The sequence below is a fragment of the Solea solea genome, chromosome 2 (assembly GCF_958295425.1).
Source record: "Solea solea chromosome 2, fSolSol10.1, whole genome shotgun sequence".
NCBI classification, from domain to species: Eukaryota; Metazoa; Chordata; class Actinopteri; order Pleuronectiformes; family Soleidae; genus Solea; species Solea solea.
The window spans coordinates 350459-372500 of record NC_081135.1 but is presented as its reverse complement, the minus strand read 5'-3'; the positions used below and the strand labels follow the sequence as shown (position 1 = coordinate 372500).

At 44.0% G+C, this 22042-nt stretch overlaps 3 protein-coding genes across 5 annotated transcripts in view; 1 reads left to right on the top strand and 2 right to left on the bottom strand.

Moving 5' to 3' along the window:
• The window catches only part of si:dkey-190l8.2, a 5936-nt gene extending 4235 nt beyond the window's left edge, over positions 1–1701 (top strand). Inside the window, exons 7-9 of the mRNA XM_058618920.1 lie at positions 1–18; positions 92–200; positions 1377–1701. The exon at positions 1–18 is cut by the window's left edge and continues 194 nt beyond it. Of these exons, the coding sequence (XP_058474903.1) occupies positions 1–18; positions 92–200; positions 1377–1641 (392 nt within the window). The 3' untranslated portion in view covers positions 1642–1701. The remainder of the gene's footprint in view (positions 19–91; positions 201–1376) is intronic.
• Positions 1702–3420: 1719 nt separating this feature from the next.
• Positions 3421–8878, bottom strand: sh3yl1 (SH3 and SYLF domain containing 1). The gene is made up of 11 exons (XM_058618996.1): positions 8537–8878; positions 7965–8075; positions 7673–7786; positions 6960–7024; positions 6480–6592; positions 5819–5947; positions 5579–5723; positions 5182–5431; positions 4614–4679; positions 4400–4429; positions 3421–4002 (listed from the first exon to the last, which is right to left on the bottom strand). Coding segments are annotated over exons 1-11 (1233 nt in total). The 5' UTR covers positions 8538–8878; the 3' UTR covers positions 3421–3793.
• A 6256-nt stretch (positions 8879–15134) lies between these two features.
• LOC131447374 (ALK and LTK ligand 2-like) lies at positions 15135–20588 on the bottom strand. Of its 3 annotated transcripts, none has more exons than XM_058619118.1 (6): positions 19858–20588; positions 18897–19087; positions 17408–17461; positions 16824–16904; positions 16266–16333; positions 15135–15554 (listed from the first exon to the last, which is right to left on the bottom strand). In XM_058619118.1, exons 2-5 carry the CDS (start codon positions 19075–19077, stop codon positions 16269–16271), a joined length of 381 nt encoding a protein of 126 aa, XP_058475101.1. In that variant the 5' UTR covers positions 19078–19087; positions 19858–20588; the 3' UTR covers positions 15135–15554; positions 16266–16268. The 3 variants fall into 3 exon arrangements, with proteins under 3 accessions (XP_058475101.1, XP_058475107.1, XP_058475116.1); XM_058619124.1 differs by having other exon boundaries at positions 17408–17458; XM_058619133.1 differs by lacking the exon at positions 16824–16904.
• Positions 20589–22042: the final 1454 nt, after the last annotated feature.

Below are 22042 nucleotides of genomic sequence, written 5' to 3'. Positions count from 1 at the left end.
TTCTGTCCAGACACGACGGTGAGGACGTGAACCCTGCACTCTGTCATTGATCGGTGATCAGGTATTGATTGGGTTTATTGATGATTGACAGGTGAAGCAGTTCTGGTGATGAGTTTGGCTCTGCTGGGAAAACTCTGCATCCTGGCAGCCATCTTTATTTCCACGCTCTACAGCATCGAGCTCTTCCCCACCGTGGTCAGGTACAATCAGATTACAGGCCTCACCTAATCAGATTACAGGCCTCACTTAGTCAGATTACACGCCTCACCTAATCAGATTACACACCTCACCTAGTCAGACGCCTCACCCAATCAGATTACACACCTCACCTAATCAGATTACACGCCTCACCTAATCAGATTACATGCCACACCTCACCTAATCAGATTACATACCACATCTCACCTCATCAGATTACATACCACATCTCACCTAATCAGATTACACATCACGCCTCACCTAATCAGATTACACATTATGCCTCACTTGATCAGATTACATGTCACGCCTACTGTAATCAGATTACACCCCTGTAACTCACACATCATGCCTAATGTAATCAGATCACATGCCAACATGTTACACCTCATGTAATCACACTACACATCTAAACATTTACCAAAGAACACCTTGTGGAATCAGATTACATGTTAACATGTTAAACCTTGCATAATCAGATTCCACATCAAACCACCAGCACATTACTGTTACAGCTCATGTAATCAGATTACACATGTTATGTATTCAGATTTCAGCTCAGGTAATCAGATTACACACATTATGTTTTCAGATTACAGCTGGAGTAATCAGATTACACACATTATGTATTCAGATTACAGCTGGAGTAATCGGATTACACACATTATGTATTCAGATTACAGCTGGAGTAATCGGAGTACACACATTATGTATTCAGATTACAGCTGGAGTAATCGGAGTACACACATTATGTATTCAGATGACAGCTGGAGTAATCGGAGTACACACATTATGTATTCAGATTACAGCTCATGTAATCAGATTACACACATTACGTTTTCAGATTACAGCTGGAGTAATCGGATTACACACATTATGTATTCAGATTACAGCTGGAGTAATCGGAGTACACACATTATGTATTCAGATGACAGCTGGAGTAATCAGATTACACACATTATGTATTCAGATTACAGCTGGAGTAATCAGATTACACACATTATGTATTCAGATGACAGCTGGAGTAATCGGATTACACACATTATGTTTTCAGATTACAGCTGGAGTAATCAGATTACACACTATGTATTCAGATGACAGCTGGAGTAATCAGATTACACACATTATGTATTCAGATGACAGCTGGAGTAATCAGATTATGTGTAAACACGTTACAGACAGCGCTGCATGTCCCTGGTCAACATGAGTTTCCGTCTCGGTTGCCTGGTCAACGCTCTGGTCCCGCCCACGGTCAACGGAGCGATCTCATTGGCCGCCATGGTGGTGTACAGCAGTGGACCAATCATAGGCTGCGGTCTGTGTCTGCTGCTGCCTGAGACCAGTGACGGTCCACTTCCTGACTCAGTGGAGGACTGTGACAGACAGCCTTGGGTGAAAGCGCCCTCTGGTGGACATGATGAGAAACAAACACATGTAATATGACGTCACCTTCTTCTGTTGTTTTTGTTTTTTTAAATAAAGTTAGCTCTTTGATGATTCAAACGTGCTAGTTGTTTAGTGACCTCTGACCTCTGGTTCAACCACAACAATGTTTCACACATTAACTTTCTGTTTGTTTAGAACTCACTCACACACTCACACGTGTTCATGGAGTCACGGTGGATTTTCACCCACTCACTTTACACCTGCGACCACACACACACACACACACACACACACACACACAGCAGAGAGAATCATTACACTGACACACGTTAACATTCACTGAACTTTAGACAAACTGATAAAAACTATCACACGTTCACAACACACGCTCTGTCCGCATGGTCAGATTACACGTCTACATGTCACACCTCACCTAATCAGATTACACGTCTACATGTCACACCTCACCTAATCAGATTACACGTCTACATGTCACACCTCACCTAATCAGATTACACGTCTACATGTCACACCTCACCTAATCAGATTACACGTCTACATGTCACACCTCACCTAATCAGATTACCTGCTACATGTCACACCTCATCAGATTACACGTCTACATGTCACACCTCATCAGATTACACGTCTACATGTCACACCTCACCTAATCAGATTACACGTCTACATGTCACATTTTACCTAATCAGATTACATGTCTACATGTCACACCTCATCAGATTACACGTCTACATGTCACACCTCATCAGATTACACGTCTACATGTCACACCTCACCTAATCAGATTATACGTCTACATGTCACACCTCATCAGATTACACGTCACGTCCAACCAATCAGATTACACGTCATGCTTAACCCAATCGTATTATACAAGATTTAGATTTTAGATTACACCACATGTAATCAGATTACACGGCAAAAAATACACCTCAAATAAATCTCACGGGAGGGTCTATGGGTCAGGAGGGAGGTTCGATGGATGAGGAAGGAGGATCTATGGGTCAGGAGGGAGGTTCTATGGGTCAGGAAGGAGGTTCGATGGATGAGGAAGGAGGATCTATGGGTCAGGAGGGAGGTTCTATGGGTCAGGAGGGAGGTTCGATGGATGAGGAAGGAGGATCTATGGGTCAGGAGGGAGGTTCTATGGGTCAGGAAGGAGGTTCTATGGATGAGGAAGGAGGATCTATGGGTCAGGAGGGAGGTTCTATGGGTCAGGAAGGAGGTTCGATGGATGAGGAAGGAGGATCTATGGGTCAGGAGGGAGGTTCTATGGGTCAGGAAGGAGGTTCTATGGATGAGGAAGGAGGATCTATGGCTCAGGAGGGAGGTTCTATGGGTCAGGAAGGAGGTTCTATGGATGAGGAAGGAGGATCTATGGGTCAGGAGCGAGGTTCTATGGGTCAGGAAGGAGGTTCTATGGATGAGGAAGGAGGATCTATGGGTCAGGAGGGAGGTTCTATGGGTCAGGAAGGAGGTTCGATGGATGAGGAAGGAGGATCTATGGGTCAGGAGGGAGGTTCTATGGGTCAGGAAGGAGGTTCGATGGATGAGGAAGGAGGATCTATGGGTCAGGAGGGAGGTTCTATGGGTCAGGAAGGAGGTTCTATGGATGAGGAAGGAGGATCTATGGCTCAGGAGGGAGGTTCTATGGGTCAGGAAGGAGGTTCTATGGATGAGGAAGGAGGATCTATGGCTCAGGAGGGAGGTTCTATGGTCAAATCTATTCTTCAAGAGATCTGATTCATTAGAATAGTGTGGTCTTACGTGGTCTTACATGACTTCCTAGTTCCTCTTCAAGAAAGTGAAGAAACATGTTTGATAAATAGAATTTATTTATTTTATGCAAAGCAAAAAAAAGAAGAAAACCCCTGATAAAGTCAGCTGACCTTTGGTCATGTGACGCTGTAGTAACACATGTCAGATTAAATATATTCCAGATTAAATGTATTTTTTAATGTAGGTTTATATTTCAAATGTAGTTCTAAAGTGACAGAACATGAATGTGTGAATAATGAATTCATGTTTGTGTTTGAATGTAAAGAATTAAAAATCGAACATTTTTGTGATGAAGTTGTTATTAATGATTTCATCTTTAAAGTGTGACCTGTAAACGTCTCTTGACCCTAACTGCTGTAACCGGCCCCAGTGTTGTAGCTCCAACACACCAGCGGGCGGAGGAGGAGCCTCAGTATGTAACAAAGTTAGCGGGGAAGATCCCGACCCGCCCGTCATCCAGTTGCCCCTCCCACCAGTCGTACTCGGAGTCGGTCTTGGTGACGACGGTGATGCGGTCGCCGGGGCTGAAGCTCAGGTCGCCCGGCTGCTGCCCGGTGAACGGGTGCGTCGCCGTGACGACCAGTTGAGGGCCGGCTGCATCTGACGGCAGTGCCCCGCCTTTAAAAAAAAAATAATAATAATAATGAAGTTTTATATTTAAAATTCTACTGAACTTAAACTTTGTGTGTGTGTGTGTGTGTGTGTGTGTCCAGGTATTACTAATGTTGTGGGGACCTAAACCTGTTTCCAAACTCACATTACGGGGACTTGTTTTCCTTGTGTTCCACAACATAAATAACTACATTTTAAGGTGAAGATATGTTTTAAGAGTAGGATTAGGATTAGGATTAGGCCAGTCGTAATTGTGGTTAAGGGTTAGGGTTAGTCTCCAGGAAATGAATGTAAGTCAATGCAATGTCCCCTCAAGTCATGAATGTCCAACGTGTGTGTGTGTGTGTGTGTGTGTGTGTGTGTGTGTGTGTGTGTGTGTGTGTGTGTGTGTGTGTGCGCATACCAACGCTCTGACTCCTCGAGGCAAATTTATCTGAAACATGAAGGAAAACAAAGAGTTTGTGCTGTGAACACTAGAGGGAGCTGCAGCCTCACACACACACACAAGTAAAAACTCTGTCACCAGTCAAAGGAAGGAGGAAGGAGGGAAGGAGGGAAGGAGACAATGGAGTAGTAGGAGAGATGAAATGAAAGCAAAGGTAAGAGTTTTCACTCACCTGAGGTTTCAGATTTATAGACAGAGATACTCGGATACAGAGCGTTCTTACTTCCTGGTCGAGCACCTGGACACACACACACACACACACACACACACACACAGAGATTAAAGAGTAGTTTTGCCACTGAAACTGAAGTTTGTAAACCAATGAGTGGTTTACAAACTTCAGTTTCCCACACCAAAGCCCATAGAGAGTTTTTTAACATCACACACACACACACACACACACACACAGGAGTTGTTGATCCACTGCTGCCTCCATCACTAAGTTCACATGTCTTACTTTGTCACTTCAGTGTTTGAAATCCAACGTTCGGATTGACCCCAATGACACAAAGTGACCACATGAGGCAGCAGAGGACCTGCAGCTCCTGTGTCCCGACAGCTTAAATCACTGATTTTGTCTGTGATGTTTGGTGTGGGAGAGTGAGTGGTTTACAAACTTCTGTTTCCTGTTGGAAAAGTCTGTCTCACAGTGAGATAAAAAGTCCTTAAAACATCATATACTTAAACTGACGTAGATTTTATGAGCCAAAATCACAGTTTTCCTCAGCAAGGACTGTTACCTGAGCTGGCTGGCGGTTGTTGGTAGTTGCTCGGCGGTTGTTGGTAGCTGCTCGGCGGTTGTTGGTAGTTGCTCGGCGGTTGTTGGTAGTTGCTCGGCGGTTGTTGGTAGCTGCTCGGCGGTTGTTGGTAGTTGCTCGGCGGTTGTTGGTAGTTGCTCGGCGGTTGCTGGTAGCTGCTCGGCCGTTGTTTGTAGCTGCTCGGCGGTTTCGGCTGAGCTGGAGCTGGAGGTCTGGACGGAGCAACAGACGACTGCAGAGAAACAAAAAGGAAAAAAAGTTTGAGGACCTGGAAACTTCAAGCCAAGATTCAGCAGAGACCTTGGTCCTGGTCTGGACCCGTCTTAGCATTCCTCTTGGTAAGAACTGAGTGGAATGTTGTCTCTACATTATTGTTTACCACTGATCGCATGTTCTTGCTGGTCCAGTCTGTGGTGTAGGCCTCGGAGTAAGCGTCCAGGATGTGGTAAAGATCGTAGCACTCAGACGGAGGCTCCACGTCGCCGTTCAAAATGGCTGAAGCTCGGATGTCGCGGGAGTAGAACCTGCCAACATGAACATAACCACAGAAATATTCACATTGCACTTTAATTCGTTGACAACAAAGTCACGAGCCGAGAAGGAAATGCTCGGTACATACTTGCGGTTGGTTTCCTTGCGTTCGATCAGGCACGATCCCTCCAGGGAAATACCAGCGAACAAACCTCTGGATCTGCAGTAGACGAATACTGCTGCGGTGCTGCGCAGCGCCACGTCTGCTTCCACGTTCCTGAGATAAGGAACAACAGCTTTAGTGGCTTTCTTTCACGGGCATTCCAAGGAGGTTCTTTGGGTCAGGAGGGAGGTTCTATAGGCCAGGAAAGAGGAGGTTCTTTGGGTCAGGGAGGAGGTTCTATAGGCCAGGATGGAGGTTCTTTGGGTAAGGGAGATGGAGGTTCTTTGGGTCAGGGAGGGGGAGGTTCTTTGGGTCAGGGAGGAGGTTCTATAGGCCAGGAATTAGGTTCTTTGGTCAGGGAGAAGGTTATTGGGTCAGGAATGAGGTTCTTTGGGTCAGGGAGGAGGTTCTATAGGCCAGGAATTAGGTTCTTTGGTCAGGGAGAAGGTTATTAGGTCAGGAATGAGGTTCTTTGGGTCAGGAAAGAATTTAAACTTCACTTCTTTTCTGTGGCTCTTCTGTGACATCAATGCTTACATAACTGCAACTAAGTTCACACGAGGCCACGCCCACATCATCTCACACCAGCTAACAGGAAACCTGTCAAACTGCCCTAGCACGCACACACACACACACACACACACACCTGCCCACTGGTCCCACGGCGATAGTGCAGTTCCCGCCCAGCGTCAGATTCCCGCCCTTGGTAAAGGCTTCGATGGCTCTGCGCTGGTTCAGGATGAATACCAGGTCTGACACCTGACAGTTACACTCTGTTACATGTCATGAAACATCGTTTCCTGCTGCGTTCAAGGACAATCTGACACCTGAGCTTTAGACAGGAGGTCAATGTAAAGTGCTGCGTTCAAGGTCGCCATTGCCACGATTATTTACACACAAAATACTTAAAGTATGAAAATTCCTCTGAAACAAAAACACTGTGACGCCCGCCACCAGATTTATAATGAGGTGGGAAGGACAGTGGTGCATTCAAGGACAATCTGACATTTTGCTTTCCCCTCAGTGTAAACTGATTCATGACTGAACTGAAACATGTTCTCAGCACATCGCCCCCTGGTGGCTGGCTGCAGTACACCAGCACATGTGTGATGTTTCTGTGACTCACCTCCACTCCGATCTCAAAGCCTCCTCCAAGCCCGGCGAGGCCGATGGCAGAGGGGGCGGACCAACCTGAACACAAACAACACAAACAACACCAACAACAATAACACAAACACAGACAACAACACAAACAACAACACAGACACAAACAAAACAAAAACAGACAACAACACCAACAACAATAACAACAACACAGACAACACAGATACAAACACAGACACAAACAACAACACAGATATAAACACAGACAACAATAACAACAATAACAACAACACAGACACAGATACAAACAACAACACAGATACAGATACAAACAACAACACAGATACAAACACAAACAACAACAATACAAACACTGGTTTATTGACAGGTCAGTGACTCACACATTTATATTATTTAATGACGTTTCTGCTTTTTCTATCAAAGTGGAGAAATAAACACACACACACACACACACACACACACACACACACAGGAAGTGGGTGGGGCCATGTGACCCCTCGCTGTGGCGACGGCCCAACAACTTAATGACGAGTGTGTCGTCAGATGACTCCCAGATTGCGCCTGCCCGCTACCATGGCAACGCCACAAAAAACAAGCCAATCAGAGACGGCAGAGCATTCACACAAAAAGCCTCTGGCGGCCTCTGTTGGTCATTGTGGCACATTCAAGACAGACAGACAGACAGACAGGTGGACAGACAGGCGGATGTCTTACGTCTGTCGGCGAGCCTGGCGATGACGATGCCGCTGCCTCCTCTGGCCGTGATCACGAAACCTGCCTTGATGACAGAGATGATGGCGAGACCTTCAGCCTTCGCTATGACATGAGCTGCAACACACACACACACACACACATTAAAGGGATAGTTCACAGAAGCTCACTCTGAAAAAACACTTCACCACAGACTTGTGTCATAAAAATCTACATCACACACACACACTGTGTGTTACTGTGTGTTACTGTGTGTTACTGTGTGTTACTGTGTGTGTGTGTGGTCTTTTCTCACGGGGGATGAGTTTGTCCGGTCCGTTCCTGCTGGAGATCTCGGTGAAGTCCGTCAGGATCTTGGCAGCTTTCTTGGCCTCAGACTTGAGGTTGGATGGGATTGGGTTACTCACTACAAACACACCAACATCCCAGATTAACCAGCTGTGACTCATCGTCAAATAATCTGTAGTGGACTGAAATGTCAATTTATTTGTTTATCAGTTAAAAAAATGTAAAGGTCTCAAAAATTATACATTGCCACACAAAATATCACAAGGTTTCACAGTATCGATAGTTATTCATGTGTTCATCATTACATCAGCAATGTGTGTGTTTTGTAACATTAAAAGTAACGTTTGATTAACTTCATTATTAACATTATTAACTTCATCATTAACATTATTAACTTCCTTATTAACTGATTTTTTTTTTACAGTGTGAAACAGGAACAAGTAGACCCTGTGGAGCAGGACAGGTGAGACAGACACAGACAGGTGAGACAGACACAGACAGGTGAGACAGGAAGTGGACAAACAGCAGAAAAACCTCACATTCTCTGACAGAATCACGCTTTTCCTCCACTTTACTCACTTTTCTTTCTTTCTTTCTTTCTTTCTTTCTTCTCTTCCTCCGCTTGTTTACCTGCGCAGGTGCGTCGCCGCCGCGGAAGTCTCTTTACTTCCAGCTCACCTCTCGCGATACTAGCCCGCCGCGCTTCCGGCTTTCACAGCGGCGGTAGAAAAATAAATAATAATAATAATGATGATGATGATGATGATGATGATCTGCAGTAATGACGTCGAGGAGACAGACGGGCGGATTACATGTGACGTCACACGCGAACAGGCGAAGTTTTAAAAGAGAGAAGGACGTTGTCAGGGAGACAGGCAGCGCGTGGGCAGCCCCAAAGTTCAGCGCGCGCCGCCGTTGCCGCCGTGCACGAGTGTTGTTGCTGAGGTGAGCGCGTGCCTGAGCAGTGCGTCACTTTTCCCAGAGTTCATAGTGTGAGGCAGAAACAGAAGGTGAACTCCTGACCTTTGACTGAACACATGAAACATGTTATTTCATCCTTCGATTCATGTTTTTGGTGATTATTGCTTTATGTCAAACTACACAACAAAGTCCTCCTCTTTGTTTTTGAGTATTTCACCTTCATTATTATTATTATTTCATGTCATTTAGCAGACGCTTTTATCCAAAGCGACTTACAAGGGAATTGAGTACAACCCGCCAGGGGTGGAGTTGAACTTGCGACCATGAACTCTTTTGCACACAGGGTACCGGTCTTAACCACTGAGACACTCCACCCCTCTTACGTTCCCCTCCCTTAAATCTCTAAATAAATGAAATCTGAGGCGACGCAGAGAAATGTTGTGTTGGGTCCTGACACGTCGAGGCCGAGTCAACAGTCAGGACATTCTTTGTGTTATTGGCTCAGTCGCTGTGTAAATACGTCGTGATGTGATGGAAACTGTGATCCTCTACTCGTCTACGTCTGAAACACAACCATCAAATGATCAATGAATCAATAACTTTACAGTTAAAAATATAATACTTACTCTAATAGACTGCAGCTTCCGTCCTGCCAGCAGGTGGCGCTATGTTTTCATGTGCTGATATTTTCTGCCGGTCAATGTATGGCAAAGTTAAAGGGCACTTCCTGTTTCAGACAGTCAACTTCCTGTGGGGAGGTGACGTGTTCAGGGTCGGTCTCTCGTCTCATGTCTGAAGTTTCCAGCCGATCAGTCGATGTACGGCGGAGTCACATTGATGCGTCTCGTACACATTGACGATGATCGTGCTCAGACGAGTTTGTTCATTTACGAAACGTGCGGATCACCAAGATGGACGCCAAATTCAAAATGGCCGACTTCCTGTTGAGTTCATGGTCCGAAAAACTTTTTTGTTCATCTTGTGCTGTGACATGTTTCCACTGACTTTGCGAGAAATTTGGTGCAACTTAGTTTCGGCTTTGTCCTAGCGGGGTTTCACCTCGGGGGGCGCCACTGAGCCACTGAGTTCTGATTTTCACTGTTTACTGCCTCAAAAATCCGATCGTTGTGGGAGAAAAAACGTTTCTACAACGTGTCCCAAGTGTCCAACAGTTTTTTTAGGAGCGCTCCTGTGACTGGCTGCTCTGTGCTCGGGGGCGGGGCTTGTGTTTTTTGTGGTCTCAGACCAGCTCAGGAATGTTCCAGATCCAGACTCAGGCTCTATTTCAACTGTTTATTCAGGCTCAGCCGCTGAAATCCTTCCCATGTTTGGCCACAGTCGCCACTCGCGTTCTCACAGTTAGCACGATAGCGCCGCCGACTGCTATGAATCCCTCAGCAGCGCAATAAGCTGCTCTCCTCAGGGAGGTCAGAGGTCAGGAGTCAGCAGAGTCCAGGGAACCAAACCATCAGAGTTATTTGTTCCTTCAAAATGAAACTAGTGGGGACATTTAAGTTGCTGCCATTAAAGTAATAACAGTAATAACAGTAATAACAGTGATGATAGCATCTGTGAGACGCAGGTCCGCAGTCCAATTGGTTCAGTGTTGAACTTCAGGACTAATGTGTGTGGAGAGCAGCTAATCTGCTGAGTCATGGTTTCTGAAAACAAAGTTTTGAGAAAAATCTGACGTTAAAGGTGCAAAACATCTGTTTTATCTGCTGCTAAACATGGTGAAGAGCTTTAGACAGAGGTTAGCTGTTAGCACGCTAAATACCTCCAGACAGGCCCAGGGATAGATGTTAGCATGATAAAGAGCTTAGCTGTTAGCATGCTAAAGAGCTTCAGACAGGCCGAAGGTTAGCTGTTAGCATGCTAAATATCTTCAGACAGGCCCAGGGATAGATGTTAGCATGATAAAGAGCTTAGCTGTTAGCATGCTAAAGAGCTTCAGACAGGCCAAAGGTTAGCTGTTAGCATGCTAGGTTGAGTTAATGAGTGAGCACTTGTGTTGTTTTTTTCCTGATTTAATGTATATATGATGTAATTTATATATATATATATATATAAATATATATATATATATATATATATACAGTGTTATATAAAGTGTTATATAAAGATAAAGTGTTATATATAGATAAAGTGTTAGATAGATAAAGTGTTATATAAAGATAAAGTGTTATATAGATAAAGTGTTCTATAAAGATAAAGTGTTATATAGATAAAGTGTAATATAGATAAAGTGTTATTTAAAGATAAAGTGTTATATAGATAAAGTGTTATATATAGATAAAGTGTTATATAGATAAAGTGTTATATATAGATAAAGTGTTATATATAGATAAAGTGTTATATAGATAAAGTGTTATATATAGATAAAGTGTTATATAGATAAAGTGTTATATAGATAAAGTGTTATATAGATAAAGTGTTATATAGATAAAGTGTTATATATAGATAAAGTGTTATATAGATAAAGTGTTATATATAGATAAAGTGTTATATATAGATAAAGTGTTATATAAAGATAAAGTGTTATATATAGATAAAGTGTTATATATAGATAAAGTGTTATATAGATAAAGTGTTATATATAGATAAAGTGTTATATAGATAAAGTGTTATATATAGATAAAGTGTTATATAGATAAAATGTTATATAGATAAAGTGTTATATAGATAAAGTGTTCTATAAAGATAAAGTGTTATATAGATAAAGTGTTATATATAGATAAAGTGTTATATAGATAAAGTGTTATATATAGATAAAGTGTTATATATAGATAAAGTGTTATATAGATAAAGTGTTATATATAGATAAAGTGTTATATATAGATAAAGTGTTATATATAGATAAAGTGTTATATATAGATAAAGTGTTATATATAGATAAAGTGTTATATATAGATAAAGTGTTATATATAGATAAAGTGTTCTATAAAGATAAAGTGTTATATAGATAAAGTGTTATATATAGATAAAGTGTTATATAGATAAAGTGTTATATATAGATAAAGTGTTATATATAGATAAAGTGTTATATATAGATAAAGTGTGGGTGTCAGTGAACAGTTTGACCAGCAGAGGTCAGCAGAAACAAGAGCTTTATGAAACAAGGTTGAGCGATGTCATTTTGTAATAAATGTGTAATAACAGGTCGTGTTTACAGAGAAGACATGAAACCACAAGCCAGGCCAGGATTAGAACGACAGATAAGACCACACTCTGAAAAGAAATGGGCTAATTTGTGACAGGAACAGATGATAAAATCAGATCAAAGAGTGTTGAATCACGTGGCTTTCACTCTTAAAACTGGCTTTTGTGGTTTTGTGTTTTAAAAAGTCCAGTTTTAGTCAAACTAGCACAATAATTCATTTGTTTGTGATGACATGTAAACCACACACACACACACACACACACACACACACACACTGCTGCCTCCATCACTAAGTTCTAATGTCTGGTTTTGTCTCTTCAGTGTTTAAATCCATGTTCAGATTGACGTCAGTGACACAGAGTGACCACAGGAGGCAGCAGAGCAGCAGCTCCTGATTGTCTCGTGTGTGTCTCTGTCATGTATGAACACGTCATGTATAACCCTAAACTTTCTCGAGTTTAAGAGAGTGTAAATTCCTGATTTCCTCCCCGCTGTGTTTGCTGTGTGTGAGACGCCGGCGTCCGTTTGTCCATCAGTCACAGGACTGTCGGCTGATGACATGACATTCAGCTGATGACGCCTGAGTCACCAGCTGTGAAATCCCGATCTGTCGCAGGGAGAATCAGACCGGAACTCAGCGCCTCAGGAACATATGTTTACATCAGCCACCCTCGCACTGATGCAGCGTCTGTGAACCAGTGAATGACCGCTGGACGTGTGAGGATGAGCAGGATGAAGGTGACGCCCAGCTCTGACCTGCTGGAATCTGTGCTCAGTAAATATGAGACAAACAAACAGAAATGTTGTCACATGTCTCTGTTTTTATCTCTTTGTCCATCTCTCCCGCGCTCCTGGCATTAATACTCCCTCTCTCTTTAAATAGTGTGTTAGATAAACATCAGTGTTTCTGCCATTTCTCCTCTTACTGTGTTTTCTTTGAGTGTGCACGTGTGTGTGTGCGCGTGTGCATGTGTGTGTGTGTGTGTGTGTGTGTGTGTGTGTGTGCACGTGTGTGTGTGTGTGTCCACAGGTCTTCCTGTCAGTCTGAAGACACACTTCAGTAGAAAACCATGTTATTGTGTCTTTGCCGTGTTTACAGTTGGGTCTGGAGCGGTAAAGTCCTGGTTCAGGACCTGTTCTTGGTGATGGTCCTGAAGCAGCGCAGTTTGTTAGTGGAACCCTTGGGTCTGGATGTTGGGTTCTATTCTCTGCCCGTCCTGAGCGTTCTGCAGGTCTCAGCAGGTCCGTGTGGGTTCAAACATGGGTTCTTCCATGGTGGCCCCACCTTAGTGCCCTCCAAAGACTACCTGGTCCCAAAATCCAAACCTTCTGGATCCCACATGGACCTGCTGGCTCAGATGTTTGTCCATTTCCACAGAATGTCTTTCAAAGAAGTCCTAAATCAGGTATCACATGTGGTTTTATGGGGAAGGAAACCAGGATATTCAAAGATTTAAAACCCGTCACAGGACTCAGACCCTGGCTCAATAAACTGAGGACAAATCCAGGTTTTGTTGAGTGTGAAGTTGCTGGAAGTCCTGGGAGTTCCATTCAAATCCACATCTGAATCCTCTACCAAGTCCTCACATCTGGTCTGGAGTTCTCCTTCCAGTTTGTGAATTGACCCCCCCGCCCGTCCACTCCTTCTTTCTCTGTCCTCCCACACTGTTTGTCCTTCATGTCTTCTGTGGGACATCAGTCAGGAAATCTAACTAGCAGTGCTGTGGAGCCGTCAATCAAACGTCCCCACCCAGGTATGTGTTCACGTTCCTGTGGATTAAACAAATACTGAACGACGAGTTTCTTTAATGATCTGGTGACAGACGTGTCACTGTGTGTGTGTGTGTGTGTGTGTGTGTGTGTAGATTCAGATTCTTCACAGATGAGACATCACCTGTCAGGTGTCCGTCACCTCCCTGCTTTGCTCCTCCCACAAGTCTTCTATTGTCTCCGCCGTCTTTTTTTAGCCCAGAACTTTGACTTGTCTTCAAACTGCAGCAGGCGAGGTGGACGTCCAAAAACAAAGGCGTGTCGTTCACGTGTCTTCGGTCTCTTTAATGACACTAACTGGTGATGGTGGTAAGCTAACAGTTAACATTAGCATCCACTGTAATAACCTAATAATCAAAAATGCTTATCTTTTAAAATTAGCACCAAGTCAATCAATTTGATGTCCAAATTTTAGCTAGCAAGCTTATCGTCCTGCATGAGCAACCCCTCGTAAACAAAGCTTAAAAGTTAGATAACAATTAATGAAGTGAATATAGCCTCAAATTACCTGACCCCTAACCCAATTCATCAGATAACGATAGCTATTTTAAGGCTATAAATAGCATTCAAACACTAACCGTTAAGCTAACATTAGCAACCACTAATTAGAGTGTTTAAATTAGTATTCATATTGCTAAGTTGTTAATGAACTGTTAAATGTGCATTTTACCTCAATGCTAACAACCCGTTAATGTTAATTATCTTTTAAAATGAGCATTCAGTCAACATCCATATTTTAGCTAGTAAGTTTATAAGCTAAGTTACAGTTATATCACATTTAATATAAAATCAGATAAAAGGAGATTATTTTGACTTCATTGATAAGATTAGCAAACAGATTAATCAAATTATGTTTGCTATTATTTTAAGTCCACTAGCCGATGAGCTAACATTAGCAACCACTAAAACCTCCTGGTTATAATCACTGTTGTGGGTTGAAGTTAGATAACATTTCAAGTTTAAAATTAGCTTCTTTTCTTAGCCTCAGTACTGAGATAAACCAATGGATGAAGCCACTTCATCAGATAACGACTGCTTTTTTGGGCCATAAATAGCATTTAACCAGCTGAAGAGCTAACATTAGCATTTCATTGCGCTACATTGTGTTTTGGTCCATGTTTGCTCAGATTATAGAACATAAAAGTGGCTAAATCAAGCTAACAGGAGCCGTCATCCTACAGAGCTAATGCTGAGCTAAATGCTAATGCAGTTTTAACTGATTTATCACATTAATCTGGTTGCTGTGAGGATTAATTAAAGAATCATCAGAAACATCAGTGTCAGTGTAGCGCCCCCTGTGGACACCAGAGACTGAAGACATGAAAATCCATAAATATCAAAAGTGTCTTTATTCTTCTTTCACGATGTACACAGATTATTATTATTATTTTTATTATGATGATGATGATGATGATGTAACAAAATAACAGTGGGTGTCTTCAATCAGGTCTTCACACACTGAGCGGGACATCGTTTGTCCTCCGTCCTCCAGAGACAGACACACTGTTGTCCTGCAGGAGGCGCCGTTTATTCCACATTCTCAGAGCTTGTGTCAGTGAATGTAATCCGATTACCTGTAATCTGATTAGTGAAAGAGTTTTTATGGTTTTAGCCGATAGGAGACGAGGAGACGAGGAGACAAGGAGACGCTGTGATCTCTCAGCTCATTGGCTGCCGCTGCTGATGACATCACATCACGGATGCTCCGCCCTCCTCACTGTCACGGCAACGCTGCGCGTCCAGAGGCTGTGAAGGAGACGAGGAGAGACAGAGAATTAGGTCAAAGGTCACTGTCAGAGACAACAGAGGTCAACAGGTGCTGACCTTTGGCCTACATTTCCCATAATGCATCTCAACGCTGCAGGTGATACTGTCCACTGGTTATGAGTTCTGTGGGTTCTGACGATAATCTGGTTCTCCTGGTTCCTCCAGGTGTAGTCAACGCCACTGTGGGTTCTCAGGTTCTACAGACTGTGGTCCTGCTGGTTCTCTGCTGGTTCTCTGTGGTCTTGCTGGTTCTCTGTGGTCCTGCTGGTTCTCTGCAGGTTCTCTGTGGTCCTGCTGGTTCTCTGCAGGTTCTCTGTGGTCCTACTGGTTCCCTGTGGTCCTGCTGGTTCCCTGTGGTCCTGCTGGTTCTCTGTGGTCCTGCTGGTTCCCTGTGGTCCTGCTGGTTCTCTGTGGTCTTGCTGATTCTCTGCTGGTTCTCTGTGGTCCTGAAGGTTTCATGTTGTAGGGTTCAGAACCTGGTTTTGGTCTGTGTGACGTTCCTCTCAAGTGACTCACAACAAACCTTTGATTCACTCGCAGATAAAAAAATGCCTGAATGGAAAATTCCTTCAAGTTCATGTTTGTATGAGTCTGACTGGTCACATGAGTGTGTGTGTGTTTGACCTTTGACCTGCAGCTCAGTGTGTGTGTGTGTGTGTGTGTGTGTGTGTGTGTGTGTGAGCGTCTCACCGTCTATCTCTCAGTGCAGCGCGGGCTGTTAGCGAGCTGCATCAGCAGACGAGCACATCGTCGATAATCTGTGGGAAAAAAACAACACACACACTGTCACAAGGCTCAGGGTCTGTTAGCCTAGCTTAGCATTTAGTTTGTATAATCCTGTTATGTGATATTTGTTCATCAATGTTTGACTAAAATAAATAAATAAATGAATGAATGAATAAATGAATGAATGAGTGAATGAATGAATAAATGAATGAATGAATGAATGAATGAATGAATACATAATCCAAAGAGAAAATCAGTGATTTCAGCTCGCAGGTCACACACACACACACACACACACACACACTCACACACTAAGTTCAAATGTCTTTTTTTGTCACCTGCGTTTTTAAAAACTTAATTCACAGCTCCTGTAGGTGTGTGCATTTGTATGTGTCTGTGTGCGTGCGTGTGTGTCTGTGTGCGTGTGTCCGCGTGCGTGTGCGTGCGTGCGTGTGTGTCTGTGTGCGTGTGTCCGCGTGCGTGTGCGTGCGTGCGTGTGTGTCTGTGTGCGTGCGTACTCACAGGCAGGTACAGTGCAGTCTCTTGTGTTGTGGTACAGTCTGTTGAACTGTTTCCTGCACTTAGGGTTGAAGGATAAAGGACCTGGAGACACACACACACACAGATCAGTGTGTGTGTGTGTGTGTGTTGTTTGTCACAGGTGGTGCTGCACACACACACACACACACACACACTTATCTCTCTATCACATGGAGTATAAGCAGCAGCAGAATGCTGGACCAGGTCTGATAACATCACTGTGTTAACTCCAACACAGATGTGACAGATGTGACATGATGTAAAAACATGGCTCACAGCAGTCACATGACCACGTCTTCACTCACTCTCCCACACCAAAGCCCACAGAGACAACTGCTGCTCCTCTGCTGCCTCGTGTGGTCACTTTGTGTCACTGAAGTCAATCTGAACAGAAGATTTTAAAAATGCTGAATTTGACAAAATAAGACATTTGAACTCAGTGATGGAGGCAGCAGTGTGTGTGTGTGTCTGTGCGCGTGTGTGTGCGTGTGTGAGTGAGTGTGTGCGCGTGTGTGTGTGTGTGTGTGTGTGTGTGTGTGTGTGTGTGTGTGTGTGTACGTTGTTACCTGTCAGTTGTCTGATGATCTTGTCTTTGTAGCGTGGATCTTTGGCCTGAGCTTCTGAAACACAAACACACTCTGTGATTGGACCAGATCGGTCATGTGACATGTGTCTCAATATCCATACTTGTGTGTACTTGTGTGTACTTGTGTGTACTTGTGTGTACTTGTGAACACATCATCAGCCTCAGTCCAAGTTCTGTTCCAGTTCTCAAGTCCGTGAACAGCGAGTACGGTTCTCAAACCCGGAAGTGTTCTGGCTCCGCCCATTTTTACCAAGTATGCATCGGAGGTGACTTAAGCCATGTATCCCAGAATGCATTTTGGCGGAACATAGCAGCAGATAATAGAAATGTGAAATAAATGTTTTTCTGTCCTGAACAAAGTTTAAACATCATTTAAGGAGAAATGAGTCATTTAGAATTCAAACATCTGACGTATTTATAGTTTGGCAGCGATGATGTCAGAGGTGATAAGCTCCGCCTCTGCGGACGCTCGGCGTTACCTCGTGTGATCCATAGATCCATTTGTTGTTGACGTTATTTAGTTTTTAATGGAAAAGTTTGAAAGTTTGTTTATTATTAATGTTTGATTTATTTTAACTTTGAATTTATACTAAAGTCACACGGTCATTGTATCTGTATTTAAATATAATATGTACATATACACACACACACACACTCTACTCTACACTGCTGTAATATATCTATTTCCACATTGTTCTGTATATTTTAATTAAAAAAAATTAATAAATGAAGTTAAATATTGAATGTGAAAATAATAACTATATATATCTGCATTTATTAAAAGTATTTCATATGTTCATTCATCAACACTGTAGGTGGCGCTAATGAGGCTGCAGCACTCGGCGCCACCTGTCAATCAAACAGTAGAACAAGGAAGTAGCTGCTGTTCTAAGTGAAGAATCAGACTTGTGTACTCTGTACTTGACAAGTATGTACTCCCGGAGTACATTCTTGCATACTCGAGTATTGAGAAGCGGCCAGTGTAGCTTTCACTGGAGGTTTATTTATGGACACAGTGTGACATCACTTCCTGTTTGCAGTAAACGTGACAGGGAATTTAAAACCAGCAACTTTCTCCATGGAGCTCTCTCTGCGGATGACATCAGAGATGATGACATCACACTGAGTCGCAACGTGACATCACGGCAGCCGAATTCACCGACATCACTTCCTGTGTGCAGTAAAGTGAAAGTTGGTGACACTGAGGTTCAGTCGAGATGTTATTTAGGTGCAATGATGTCAATAACTACCACAGCTAACTAGTTAACTAACTATAGTTACATTTCACTGATGTGTTCAACACTGTTACTTTTCACTTAGCATTGTTAGCTTCAGTCGCTAACTGGCTAGCTAATGTCGTTGTTTGTTTTTCGTCACAAACATGAAACGGATCAAGCGTAAACAACAAATACATGTGAGGGGGCGGGGCTCTGAGGCTGAGAGGCGGGGCCTGTGTTGCTGGTACTGACCCGTCCCGTGGTGAGACCGGCTCATTCTCTCCGCTCCAGTCTTGGCTCGGTTCAGTCCGCCCGCCTCCGTCCTCGCCGACAGCTCCGTCGCGCCGAGGCCTCGCAGCAGCGCCGCCGTCGCACCGCGTCCCGCCGCGAGCGTCAGGACGAGCAGCGTGACGAGGAGCGGCAGCCGCGGCATCGCTGTGGACCTGAGGGGACGACCACATGACCTTTGACATACACTCACCATTTTATTAGGTACAGCTGTTCACCCATTCATCAGATCTGTGTTGTGTTTGTGTTTTAACACTAGAGGGCAGTAAACTCACATTAATGTAACTACGACACATTCACAGTCAAATTAAAATGAACCATCAAAAATATTTACAAATAAAAAGAAAATGTATTCACCCTCACATCAGCAGGACTCACCCTCACATTCAGCAGGATTCACCCCACATTCAGAATTCACTTTCACTTTCAGCAGGATTCACCCTCACATTCACCCTCACATTCAGCAGAACTCACCCTCATATTCAGCAGGATTCACCCCACATTCAGAATTCACTTTCACTTTCAGCAAGATTCACCCTCACAGTCAGCAGAATTCACCCTCATATTCAGCAGGATTCACCCTCACATTCAGCAGAATTCACCCTCATATTCAGCAGGATTCACCCTCACATTCAGCAGGATTCACCCACACATTCACCCTCACATTCAGCAGGATTCACCCACACATTCACCCTCACATTCAGCAGGATTCACCCACTGATTCACCCTCACATACAGCAGGATTCACCCACACATTCACCCTCACATTCAGCAGGATTCACCCTCTCACTCATTAATCACGTTCATATTTAGAATGAGATTAAAATAAATAAGAAAACCACATCAAACCGTTTTAGGCTCAAACTAAGTTCAAATGTGACAGAGACTGCAGGACCTGGTTCAGGTCCTGGTCCGGGTCCCTCACCTGTCTTCCTTCTGGTGCTCTGGTCTCGGCTCCTCTGACCCGGTTGGTCCCGGTTGGTCTCTTTGTGTTTTCACTCTTTTATCCCGGGCTACTCTGGATCCGAGCCGCGTGCCGAGCTGCGGGTCCCGTGAGCATCTTCGACGGGCTCGGTTCTGATGTGGATCCGCTTCATCCTCCTCCTCCTCCTCCTCTTCAGCAGGTCCTCCCTGCGCACGTGGACCGGCTCATGTCACTGCTTCTGTCCCGGGATAAAAGTCCAGAGGAGGCTGCAGGCTCTGGGTCAGACTGTGGCGGGCGCTCCTCCTGCTCCTCTGCACGGAAATACAAGAGCACGAGGAGGAGGAGGGAGGCGCGCGCGTGCGTGTGTGTTTGCGCACGTGCACGGTGATCATTTCAAAGAGAAAGTTTGACAGATGACAGTGGCAGCCTGTTGCTGTCAGCTGTGCTTTACTGCCTCCCACTGGTCGCGGAGGAAACTGCTGCCGAGCCAAGAACAAGAACTATGACCCATGACCTCTGTAAGGTTAGTCTGAAGGTTTCCAGGAACTTCAGAGGAGGTCATTTCCGAAGAGACAGTGGACGTGGGCCGACCGTGGGACGGTCTCTGAGGAGGACCAGAGACCACGTTCCAGAGGATCAATGACACATTTCGGAATTTAGATCTGAGACAAAGAAATGTTTAGAGAATAATGTAAAGATACAACACACACACACACACAAACACACACACACACACACACACACACGTGAATGGTTGTCTGTGCATACACGTTCACCCTCATGTGTTCATCTGCTCCATCAGAAACATCACAGCTACAGAAGCACTCAGACTGGAGTTCACCTGTGGTCACAGTGATGGACCTGGTCTGGACAGACACACAGCCTCACAGCTGAGTTCAAAGGAAGTGACCCCAGACACAGGACTGTTGGATGCTGCACTGAAGGTTCAGCATCCAACAGTCCTGTTTTAACAGCACCGTGGCCTCCAGAATTCTCCACTGAAAGACATCTGGCACCTCCAGGACTCCTTCAGGAGCTGGTCACGGGCAATCGAGGGAGAGAGGTGACCAAGAACCCAACAGTCGCTCTGACTGAGCTCCAGGGATCCTGTGTTCTCCTCACGCCCTTTCTTGTAAAAGAAAACCTCCTGGAACATCTGGAAGAACATCTGGAACCTCATTAACAACCTTTCAGACCACAGGAGAAACTCTTTGATCATGATTTTCTTCATGTACCTCGAGAACATCACAAGAAGAACCTCCTCTTTCTTCTAAGACCCAGAACCACCAGTACTGCACTCTGAGGAGCCAAATCCTTCTGTCTGAACATCAGCAAACTTCTCAGTAATGAAGAAACCACTTTTGGAACCTCCTGAAAACCATCGAAGAGCACCAAACTCCTCAGGAACATCTTCTCAAGCACCTTCAAATATAATTATCTGAAATATCACCAAAAACTGGTGAATATTTCAAACCTCCTCATGAACCCACTCATGAACCCACTGAGACCAAGAGCCTCCATAACATCCCCAAAACTCCTGAAGCTCAAGAAGAAACCTCCAGAATGGAAAAGAAAAGACATCTGCAACGTCAGAGAACATCTGGAAACTACTTTGATCATCATTTTCTTCAATTAAGTTGAAAATCTCAAGACCAATTCTTTTAAAAGACCTGGACCTGAGGAGCTCTCATCATCAACCTTTTCAAAAAGACCGTCCTCAGTAATGAAGAAACAACTTTTGGAACTTCTTGAGAAATCTCATGAAGAATGAGTGAATATTTGAAACCTCTGAAATCTGAGTCCATGTTCAGGACTTGAGACTCCCTCATAAACAAACACACACAAAAATTCCTTAAAAAAATGTGGAACCTTCTGGAGAAGCTCAGCTGGAACTCCTCCAAAACATTTTAATCTCTCAAAGAACCATGAAATCAGCGGAACAGCTTCTGAAACCTCATCAGAACATGTGGAAACCCCCTCTGAAAACCTCGTAAAGGCCCTGGAACCACCGCAAGACCCTGATGAACCGTCAAAAATCTGACATTTAAATCAGACACACGTCCTCCAGCATCAGGCCGACATGAGAAAACAGCTGACAGGCTACATCTGAGCAGAAGCTCGACCAACAGCACCACCTGGTGGCCACACAGGCAAACTGCTTCTCCTGAAGGACTGAAAACACAGG